Source organism: Pongo pygmaeus, chromosome 5, assembly GCF_028885625.2.
Source record: "Pongo pygmaeus isolate AG05252 chromosome 5, NHGRI_mPonPyg2-v2.0_pri, whole genome shotgun sequence".
Classification (NCBI taxonomy): domain Eukaryota; kingdom Metazoa; phylum Chordata; class Mammalia; order Primates; family Hominidae; genus Pongo; species Pongo pygmaeus.
This window is the reverse complement of record NC_072378.2, coordinates 167882475-167894303: the sequence shown is the minus strand read 5'-3', so window position 1 is coordinate 167894303 and position 11829 is coordinate 167882475. Positions and strand designations below refer to the sequence as shown.

The 11829-nt window shown below is 46.8% G+C and overlaps 1 protein-coding gene across 1 annotated transcript; it reads left to right on the top strand.

Annotated features, from left to right (window-relative positions):
• Positions 1–829: 829 nt before the first annotated feature.
• On the top strand, positions 830–3549 carry GPR31 (G protein-coupled receptor 31). Its single transcript, XM_054493005.2, has one exon. It carries the CDS (start codon positions 979–981, stop codon positions 1936–1938), a length of 960 nt encoding a protein of 319 aa, XP_054348980.1. The 5' UTR covers positions 830–978; the 3' UTR covers positions 1939–3549.
• The last annotated feature ends 8280 nt before the right edge of the window (positions 3550–11829 follow it).

Here is an 11829-nt window from a genome sequence, read left to right as displayed (position 1 = left end):
TAAATTAGGGTCAACATTGGGTGAGAACCAAGTATAATAGGGTCACTGATGGGTAAGGACTGAGATGTATTAGGGTCACCAGAGGGTAACAATGACTGCACACGTTTATTCATCAAAGAAATGCTTGTTGATAACGCTGTGTGCCAGGCATTGTCTGTCACTAGCGACACATGGATATATGTAGTATGTCCCTGGCTGATGAACCTAACTTTCTAGTGGATTCTATGCATTTTTACAAGCCATTGATTTTTCCATGCTTCCAGGGCCCACTCCAGGCCCTGCTGGTCCAGATCCCAATCCAAGTGGTGTACTAGGTAGGAAAGACTCCAGCAGAGAAAATAAAATACATTTGTATTTAACAAAATACAAGTACAAGTGAAACCATCGGCTATGGAATGAGCAGGTTGTCTCAAATCCCCTTTCAAGTTTAAGTGTGGGGACTACATCTGACCAGTGTGTAAAATCAAGCCCCATGCAGAAGGATCCCAGCAAGTGTCCTTTATGTATGAAAAGGAAGAAGAAAATTTCCCCATGAAACATATTCAAAGAAGAGAACAATCTTTTTGATTCCATTGTTATTTTAATTGTATACAGACATAGGAGTCTTTGCATAATTAGACTTTTCCTTCTTTTATGACTGTGGATGCAAAGCCCTGGTCCCCCAGACGTTGTAGGACATTACTCCTCAGCTTTGCAGCCCGGTGATGTGAAGCGAAACACCATTTCCCCTTTTTTATGGTGGAAGAAAACAGAACACGACTGCAAAGGGGCTTTTCCCTCCCCTGCTCATCCTCTTTCCCCAAATGAATTTTGGTTTGCTGTGGACTCCATTCTGCTGAGGAGCTGTTCTTGTTGGGGAAATGCAGATTTTGTCTCGTCTGTGGCAGGAAAAGGCCGTTTCTTTCATTTTGTAAGAAAGAGCACAGAGTTCCTCCTGTATCTGCTCCAGCTGTGCCTGCAGCCCAGCACGGCCGGGTGATGCCATTCCCAAACTGCTCAGCCCCCAGCACTGTGGTGGCCACAGCTGTGGGTGTCTTGCTGGGGCTGGAGTGTGGGCTGGGTCTGCTGGGCAACGCGGTGGCGCTGTGGACCTTCCTGTTCCGGGTCAGGGTGTGGAAGCCGTACGCTGTCTACCTGCTCAACCTGGCCCTGGCTGACCTGCTGTTGGCCGCGTGCCTGCCATTCCTGGCCGCCTTCTACCTGAGCCTCCAGGCTTGGCATCTGGGCCGTGTGGGCTGCTGGGCCCTGCGCTTCCTGCTGGACCTCAGCCGCGGCGTGGGGATGAGCTTCCTGGCCGCCGTGGCTTTGGACCGGTACCTCCGTGTGGTCCACCCTCGGCTTAAGGTCAACCTGCTGTCTCCTCGGGCGGCCCTGGGGGTCTCGGGCCTCGTCTGGCTCCTGATGGTCGCCCTCACCTGCCCGGGCTTGCTCATCTCTGAGGCCGCCCAGAACTCCACCAGGTGCCACAGTTTCTACCCCAGGGCAGACGGCTCCTTCAGCATCATCTGGCAGGAAGCACTCTCCTGCCTTCAGTTTGTCCTCCCCTTTGGCCTCATCGTGTTCTGCAATGCAGGCATCATCAGGGCTCTCCAGAAAAGACTCCGGGAGCCTGAGAAACAGCCCAAGCTTCAGCGGGCCCAGGCACTGGTCACCTTGGTGGTGGTGCTGTTTGCTCTGTGCTTTCTGCCCTGCTTCCTGGCCAGAGTCCTGATGCATATCTTCCAGAATCTGGGGAGCTGCAGGGCCCTGTGTGCAGTGGCTCATACCTCGGATGTCACGGGCAGCCTCACCTACCTGCACAGTGTACTCAACCCGGTGGTGTACTGCTTCTCCAGCCCCACCTTCAGGAGCTCCTATCGGAGGGTCTTCCACACCCTTCGAGGCAAAGGGCAGGCAGCAGAACCCCCAGGTTTCAACCCCAGAGACTCCTATTCCTGACAACAGCCAGCGTCCTCAACGCCTGTGTTTATGGAACTACCTGCGACCTAAATAATAATTACTCCTACTTTGGGATTCTGGAAGAAGAAGAAATCTTAAGACTGCAATACAAGGATCAGAGCATAAACATGGGCACAGTTGCTGTAGGTGTGGTCTTACACTTTGTTGACCAGGATGGTCCTCTGTGATTTTACCTTGTAGAGTGGCAAATCAAAATGAACAAGCCAGAACCTCCTCCTACCCAACTATGATGCAGATTCAGTTGCTGAACTGAAAAGTCGGGCAGCTTCCGCATCTCCACACTTGAAGAAATGTAATTTGCTAAATCAGTGAAGGAAGAGAAGAAAGCCGGGTGATGGCATCTTTCCAACTCTACTTGGTCTCAGCAAGTCATTTTCATTTATTATGCTTCAGTTTTAAATACAAAAAAATACTATGTTTTCTTCTCACCTGCTGTGCAGACTGGGGATGACCAACATCAGAAAGTGCCCTGGTTCTAAAAAGAGACTCTGCTGTATATAAGGTACTGTCGTACATGCTAGCCTTTATTTGGAACATAACATTTTTGTTTTCATAAAATTTTGCTACATTTTTCTAGATTATACATTATGCTAAGGAAAATGTAGTGAGTTCCCTAGTTTACTGTAAGAAATGCTTTCCTGGAATTTGCCTCTAGAGCTGTTTTTTAAGTTTCAATGTCTAAAAGACTTTTGAAATGTATTTTGCTTCCCCTGATGTGAAAAAAAGGTCACAGAACTTTATACCTCCTGCGAGAAGTGCACAATGTAAGCTATCATGTGGCGTTTGAAATGGTCATTTCCAACCCCGCTGGCACAGCTGGTGGACAATGGTGCTCGGGACCTGCCAGGGCTCCATGGCCCACAGTGTGAAGGTGGGCAGGCGTCCAGCCCCAGCCTCTGGATGCCGTTACAACGGCTGCATCTTTTCATCTCATTCCTTGTAAATTGTATTCCAAAACTGAGTCTCACAATGATGATAAAAGATTTCCAAAGTCACTTTCCTTGTTGCCTTATCTCTCATTCTCTGCTCAAACCCAGAAGTTTGCTTAGGGCCAAAAAGCAGCCACCACCATGCCCAGAGGAGGCGGGAGGCCTGCCTTGTCATGACATGGGCCTCGTGAGCTGCCCCTCAGCCTCCCTGGAGCTGTACTCATGTTATTCGTGTGCAGAAACTATTCTTTATCTCCTAACACGATAAAACACTTTTGTACTAAATATCAGTTCTATGGTGTTTTGATGCCTTCAATTATCCCACAGGGGTAGTCCCAAGCTTTCTGTCAAATTCGAGGTCAAAAATGATGGCTTTAGGCAACAGAAAATGGCAAATCTCCCATCTGCAGAGCTGACAGCCTGCTAGGGAGGTTCCTTATCAGAACCAAATTTGAAATGTGGGAGTGGGTTCTGCCTGTTCTGCTAAGGAAGGATGTAAAAATCTGCCTAACAAAAGGAGTATAATTTGGAATTCTACCAGCATTACTTTGCTACTGTCTGAGGTTTTATTTCCTCCTAAGTGAATAGAATTTCAAAGGGCTAAGAAGGGGACAGTGACCAGATAGTTGTGAGATGTCTGAATAAAATTCTTTAATGTGGACTCGTTCTACACTGTGCCTGTTTTCTTCCCTTGAAACAGAAAAGAAATATCTTCATTTTTCTTCCCCTGATCTTGATGCATATATAATTTTAAATGCTGCTTTGAGAAACCTAACATTTAACAGAATCATTTTTCATATCATAATAAATGCCCCATGAGCATTCTTTGCACGATTACACAATAGTCGACACCATGGGTGTTTCTTAACTGTTTTTCTGCTGTTGGATGTTGAGATCCATAACTCTCAGCGCAGGTGGAATCCACACAGTGAAGTGGCATGGTCCCCTGACAGATGCCCTGTAGGAATAGACCCCCACAGGTGGGGACAGATGCCCTGTAGGAATAGGCCCCCACTGGAGGGATACAGCCCACCCCTCCACTCACAGGAAAAGCTCTGCAGTCCAGCACTGTGCACGGTGACATCATGGGGCTACAGATTCTCCCAAACCCCGTGATCTATGGCTTTTTCCCCGGGGATGCACTGTCTTTCCTCCAGGATGCCGCAACTTTCTGTACGCTCTGCCTTCCCTGTGTGCATTTTTAGCCTGGGCAAAATCCCCCTATATCTGGGGAGGTCTCAGCTCCACACCGCTGTCTCTCAAGTTCTGACATCTCCTGGGTGAAACTGGCAGCCCTCCAGTCTGCTCACAGGTGTGCCTGATGCAGCGCTGCAGGCCTGGGGGGTCCAGAGCTTTTAGGAAGCCCTGATACCTCGGCCAGCCCCGGGCGTTCTGGTTCAGTTGGCCTGGGGAGGAGCCTAGGCACTGGTAGGTCTGAAGTCCCCTCATTAATTCTATCAATGGGCAGCCAGGTCTAAGACTCACCGGGTGAGTGGCTCAGGGCCTGGGCAACAACATCCTGCCCCATCACTTCTTAGCTCTGTGACCTGGGACAAATCACTTCACTGCTCTCAACTTCCCCCTTCTGTAAAATGGGGATAGTAAAACATACCTCGTGGGATTATGGTGGGGATTAAGTAAAATAACACAAAACATTTAGCACAGTATGTCATAAGCATTCAGTAAATACTAATTTGCTGTTTTTAAGTGATCACACAATTCTATTTTCGTTGCTTACTTCCCCAACCAGACTGTGGGGCCTTTGGGGACATAGTTTTTCCCTCTGTATTCTCAACACAGAACCTGGCATGGGAAGGGTGTTTTATGAACTGGCAGTTGAAAAGTTCTGTTAAATCAAAGGTTGATTATCATTCTTCTTGTGTAGCAGATCCTTTTGGGATCTTCTATGGCCGTTCTGTGTGCCTCATTTCGCTTCTCACATCTATGAAATGGGACTTTTCTTGTCCCTTGGGAGGCTGAGGATCACGTGAGTGGCCCCCACCTCTGGGGATGTTTCTCACGTGTCCAGCCCCATCTCATCAAAGGAGCATCCACAGCACTGCACATAGATGGTGTTTCTTCTTCAAGGAGATGAGATAACAAGGGTCTTATTCTTCTCCAGGTTATTGTCTCTGAATAAGGAAATGACTCAAAAGGGAAGTGTGGACAGACGGTGAATGGCGAGTCTCAGGGCCACGACTGTTTTGCTGCCAGTAGCAAGTTCCAATTTCTTTTCTCCTGTGACTCACTTGATGTGATGAGGCACGGGCACCATCATGTCTGAAAGTCACGCAAATAATCACCGTCAGAATCCTGGCAGATCCAGGAAGGACAGCCGGGAGCTTCAGTTTCCATGGGAGTGATGAATTTCTTCTCCTTACGGAGGCAATGCTATCAGCTGGGAAACTCCATTAGTTGTTTCTCTTTCTAAAATCTACTGGGTGACACCTAGAGAAATCTCGTCCTATGTCTTCTTATAATCATTTCTGCCAGTAATAAAATCAACACTTTCAGTTTATTTAAAGGTCAGGACAATAAAAGGACTCTGCATTTGCCTGTGGGCATGGCTGGGGACTATGAAATGCATTTCGTGACTCTCAGGGGCTTCCAGAACATTCCATTAAGTGCTTGTGAGGTCCTCAAATAATAGCCATCTTCATAATGCCTCTTTAGCGTGTGTGGTAAAAGACACATAAAATGTATCATTCTCATCATTTTTAAGTGCAATTCAGTGGTATTAAGTACATTCACACTGCTGTGCAACCACCACCACCAGCGACCTCCAGAACTCTCCTCGGCTGGTAAAACTGAAACTGTGCCCCATTATATAGCAACCCCCCACTTCCGTTTCCCCGGCACCTGTCAACAACCACTTTACTTTCTCTCACTATGGATTCGACCACTGTGTGTTCCTCCCATGACTGGAAACCTATAGAATTTTCCTTTTATGGCTAGATTATTCTACTTAGCATAATATTCTCAAGGCTCACCCATGTGACAGCATGTGTCAGAATTTCCTTTTTGTTAAAGGACGAATAATATTCCACTGCTTACATACACCACATTTTGCTTATCCACTCATCCATGGGTTACATTCACCTTTTGGTTGTTGTAAATAGAGCTGTTGTGAACACAGGTGCACAAACATCTCTTGGAGACCTAGTTGAGTTCTTTTGCATATATACCCAGGAGTGGAATTTCCGAATCATATGACAATTCAGTGTTTGATGTTTTGAGGAACTGCCATATTCTTTCCACAGCAGCTGCACTTTTTGCATTCCCACCAACAGCAAACAAGGGTTCCAGTTTCTTCACATCCTCACCAACACTTGTTCTTCTCCAGCTTGTTGGTTTGTTTGTTTTTATAGTAGCCATCCTAATGGGTGTGAAGTGGAAAAATGCTTCTTTGAAAATCAGGAAATGCTTAGTATCTTCAGAAACTAAGAAGAAATCTCTGGAGCTGGACCCTGGACACTACAACCAGGCCAACAATAAGTGCGTGATGTGGCCACACCACACTCTAGTCCATGAGCTCACAGGCCATTTCCATTTTTAAGTCTTCTTTGTCACTGAAATCGCAGGTTAGAGGACAAGTGTATCCAGGAATTCTGTCAGCGCGACCGTGATCAGTGGCGGAGCGTCCTCGTGACAGCTCCATGTGCCATTGGATCATCTCCTCTCCTGCCCCCAAGCTCTGCAATTAGAACAGGATCCTGAACCTCCCATTCCATCACACAGCTAAAGAGCAGCAGAGATAAGACTCAAACTAAAGGCCTACAGTCTTTGAGTCCAGGAAACTGCAGCACCTCCGCTCGTCTCATACTCCACATTTTGGTTTACGGTTCACTGGACTGGAAGCTTGTAGGCCCTTAGTTTGGGTCTTATCTCTGCTGCTCTTTAGCTGTGTGGTCTTGGGCACATCACCACATGATGTTTACTTTTTTATCTGAAAAAATGAAGATAGTTGCACCTTCTTCAAGGGACTGTGGAGACAGCTGAACAAACACACGAAAGTACCACTCAAAACCACCCAGGGGAATTCAGCTGCTTGCAGGCCAGACCCTGCCCGACATGCAGAGGAGTGATCAACGTTTCCCTTGGTGTAACTTAGAAGGCCACATTCTCCTCTCCACAAATTGTGCAAGATTTTTCAATAAAAGGGGGACCCTTAAAAAATACTGTGTGGTTTGTGGTGAGAAATCAAAAGTACAGTGAAAATAGAAGAGCAAAATATCTTCTCTTTTGTCTTCCTTGAGTAGGACCCTTTCTCCTTCCTTCCTCCCAGCATTGCAGCAATGCTGCTGTTACACAGAGAGCCCAGCCCTCTTGTTTTCTTCTTTCTCTGCAGGTAATGCTCCCTTACTCCTTCACTCTCTGACATTTCAAAACCCAGTTCAGTTAATGACCTTCCTTTACAAGAATGTGACAGGCACTCCTACACGGCCCTGGCTGTTTTATCTTCACTTCCTCATAATCAGCCTGCTGTGATTTGAATGTCCCCTCCAAAACTCAAGGTGAAACTTAATTGTCATTCTAACAGTGCAGGAGGTGAGGCCTTTAAGAAGTGATTAGGTCACGGGGCCCCACCCACATGAATAAATAGGTTAGTTATAGCAAGAATGGGTTGTTATAAACCGAGCCTGGCCCCTTGTGCTTTCTCTTTCACAAACACTTGCTTGCCCTTCTACTCTTCCATTGTGAGATAACATAGTAAGAAGGCTCTCACGAGATACAGCTGCCGATTCTGGACTTCCCAGCCTCCAGAACCATGAGCTAAATCAACCTCTATTCTTTATAAATTACCCTGTCTCTGGTATTCAGTTGCAGCAAGAGAAAACTGACTCATACACTGGCATACTTTTCCATAAATCAGACACATGGTTCGAGAGTGTAGACAGCCTACACTCACACACCCAGTGTATGCCTGCTTCCATAAGCCAGCACAGCCAAAATGCAAAAAGCCCCAAGGTAGTTGTATAATAAGTAGTTCTTGTTGACAAAACCTGTGAGGTAAGCAAGGAAGGATCAATATCCTCATTTATAGATCAGAAAACTGATACTCCAAGAGGCTCAGGAGCTTGGCCAAGCCCACACGGCCACTAAATGACAAAACTGAGATGCAGTCCTAGACCTCCTGGAACTGCTCCGGCGCTGTGACATTCTGGTCTCCTCTTGTCTTAGTCCCTTTGGGCTGCTCTAACACAACACTGTAGACCGGGTAATTTATAAATAACAAAAACGCATTGATTGCAGCTCTGGAGCCTGGGAAGTCCAAGATAAGGTGCCAGCAGATCCAGTGTCTGGTGAGGGCTGCTCTCAGCTTCAAAAATGGCACCATGTTGCTGTGCCCTCACATGGTGGAAAAGGCCAGGGAACTTCCTTGAGCCCTTTCTATAAGAGCACTAGCCCCATTCATGAGGGCCCCATCCTCAGGACCTAATCAAAAAGCCCTACCTCTTAATACCACCATAAGTTGTATTATTATTATTTTTTGAGACAGTCTTGTTCTGTTGCCCAGGCTGGAGTGCAATGGCATGATCTCAGAATCTCGGCTCACTGCAACCTCCACCTCTGGGATTCTCATACCTCAGCCTCCCAAGTAGCTGGGATTACAGGTGTGCACCATCATGCCTGGCTAATTTTTGTATTTTTAGTTGAGATGGAGTTTTCGCTGTGTTGCCCAGATTGGTCTCAAACTCCTGGCCTCAAGCGATCCACCCACCTCAGCCTCCTGAAGTGCTGGGATTAGAGGCTTGGGCCATGATGCCCAACCCTATCACCACAAGTTTAAACATGAATTTTGTGGGGAACACTAACCTTCAGACTGTAGCCCCCATTTTTCTCCTCCTTGCCACTTTTGTCTTTGGGCTTATTTTTGCTCACTTATATTTTGATTTTCTTTATATCCAGAGGTGTACTGGCAAAACTGACTCTCTGTGGAAAAAGAAAAGCAGCAGAAGTTTTGACTTGTAGCATTTTCCAATTTCCAGTGTATATATACTCCCAGCATGGCTGATAAGCTACCAACAGTTTTAACAACTGGCTGTCCAAATTCCTGAATATTTCACAGCCAACTCTCCAGAATGTCACTGCCCATGCCCCCTTGTCTGCCATGCCATCAGTCCCCAAGAGCTGTGTGTCTGCCGCTCTCTACCTGCTGTCACCCATGCAGAATAGAAGGCTAGGACAGAACTGAAATATATTAAAGCCATCCAAAGAATAATTTCCTTCATACCCCAATAGAAAAACATCTACAAGTGTTGGCAAGGAGAACAGATGCTGAGCTTGGGCTGGGGAAGGGGCTGGAAGCCTGTGGTCCTGGCCAGCGTTTGACCCTGGCAGCACGCTTGCTTGCTGTCAACTCAAATGCATCACCTGCACCTGGTGGAAACTTTCAGAAACATCTTACCGTGAACTCTCTTCTTAAAGGCCACCACATGGTCACCAAATCCAGGCGCCCAGAAGAAACTCAGTGAAATGCTTCACAGCATGATCATTTAGTAACTGGAGGATGACAAAGACAAGTCCTTTGGTTTCCAAAGAACTAAAACAAGGCAAGAGGCTGAGGTAGATGGTGCATGAAACCAGACATCCTTGGATTAAAATTCCAGGTTCTCCATGTGTCACTTGTAACTTACACCCTCTAGCAAGTCACATAACCACCTTATTTCCATGTCTATAAAAAGGAGGTCATACTAATCTGTACCCAATAAGGTTCTTGGAAACATTGAATTGCTAAAGCAGCCTCCTTCAATGTGAGTTCATGCCAATGCTTGTCCTTGGAGATGCCCCACAGAAAAGTTCCATGCTGAAGTATGTTTGGGAAACACTGAATTCTGTACCCTCAATCGATCAGACTCTGTCTTTTTGTAATGAGTGAATAAAACAGCAATGCATCTACAGATATGGAAAATTAAGATTATTTTTGCAGAATATTTTAAATGAAAAGAAAACATATATGTAAGAGTTAGCAACCAAAAAGTGCTACAGGATTTCTCTTTTATAGATTTTATTCCAAAAGTATACAATAACATGAAACAGTTGTTTTGTTGTATTTAACATTCCAATAAAGGATAGCAGCATTAATATTGGGCCCAAACTACTTCTTGTTTCCTAAGTTAAGCCAACTGAGTCCAACATGGTAGGAATTGTAGAAATTGGGGAAGAAGCTGGGTCTCCTCCACGGCTCATTAGCAGATGATAACCAGTTTCCACCCTGCCTGCCCTGGCTTTCTTGCCTATACCCCATCTTCATCTTAAACACACGTGGGATAAGTACTATCATTAACGCCCATTTTACAGGTAAGAAAACTGGGAATGTGAGGGTTGGAATAACTCACACAAACTCACACAACTAGCAAGGGACAAGACTAGGACTCAAATGCCAGATGTAGGCTCTAGGGGATGGCTCTGCCCTCTCTCCTATCTGCTGGTGAAACCTAGGGACTGCATTTCCCAGCAGCCACCTGCTTCCAAAAGTCATACAAGGACAAAAAAACTGAGTTTGCCAAGGAACTGAGTTGGGCCAAAACCACCAACTTTGTGTGTGTGTGTCAACCTCCTCCCCTGGGATGTGGCTGCCAGTTCAGGCTGTGGCCACTTGGAGCACGGGAAGGAATCCTCTCTGTCAGCCCAGCTCAGCCCATGGAAAGGAGAACAAAATGCTCCCCACATCTTCAATCAAAAGGGACAGTTTGCTTAAAGTGCCACTTTGAGTCAACAAGGGAATTGAGTTTTCCTTCTGTGACATTTCTGCTATCATTTTCACTTTACATCTCTAGCAGTTTCTGGAGACAAGAGTGGGATGGAAATCAGCCCCAGAGAGTTTCCCTTTGCTCCTAGATGCCAAGGCAGCCCTTCCAGGCAAGAGGCATCTCTGTCTACGGAGGGAGAAGAGGGAGGAGGAGGAAGCAGGTGAGAGGGAAGGAGAGAAGGCATTAGACCGAGACATGCACTCTCTGTTAGACCAAGAACACCTGCTTTGCCGTCACAGACCTGGCAGCTAGGGTGGGGAGCAAGCTCCCGAGCTGGCGGCTGTGTATTGACCACTCAAATACCGTTCATTTCACAACCCTTTAACTGGCTGCCCAAGGCCTAAATTCAGCTGACTGACAGATTTTGATTGGCTCACAAATAATTTTAAAATGTTCACATTATATTTACTGAACATATTAAAATTATATTATATCACCCACTTTCAAGTGAGGCTCTGCATTTTTAAAAGGCTAGATTTTCAGCTTTTCTTGAACACCAGAAGATTCGCAAGCCCTGGGCCCTCACTCCCCTCTGCATTGGCCGGGCCAAGGAGCTGGCGCCCAGAGGTGGGGTGTGCTCACCCTTCTCCCATTCAGGTCCCTGCCTCCTCCCTGCAGGCATGTATGTGTGTGGACCACACCTCACTGGGTTTCAAACATAATTTTGGTGTCCCTTCCTTGGGAAGTGTGATGCTTAATCTCATATGTGAACCTGGCTGGGCCATGGTGCCCGATGGTCAGACGCAAGTCTAGACGCTGCTGCGGGGGTACTGAGGCTGTGATGAGCGCCTGTTCTCAGTTGACTCTGAGTAGAGCAGGTGACCCTCCACAATGTGTGTGGGCCTCATCCCATCCCTTGGCTTTAAGAGCAAAAACCGCGGGTTCCTGGAAAAGGAATCCCGCCTCCATTCTGTAATGTACAAACTGCGCTTGAGTTTCCCGCCTGCCAGCCTGCCCTACGGGTCTCAGACTCTCCCGCCTTAAGCTTGGGCACCAATGCCTTTAAATAAATCCCTTAATCTACATGCACCGCTTGTGGTTCTGCCTTCCTGGGGAGCCGCGGCTGACAGTCAGGAATGTGCTGTGCTCTCGAGTTCCCCAGAGGCAGCGATTTCGGGGATGGCTGGCGGTGCAGATTTTCAAAAGGTTTCCTTTTAACCCTTTATTTCCATTTTCACCACCTGCAG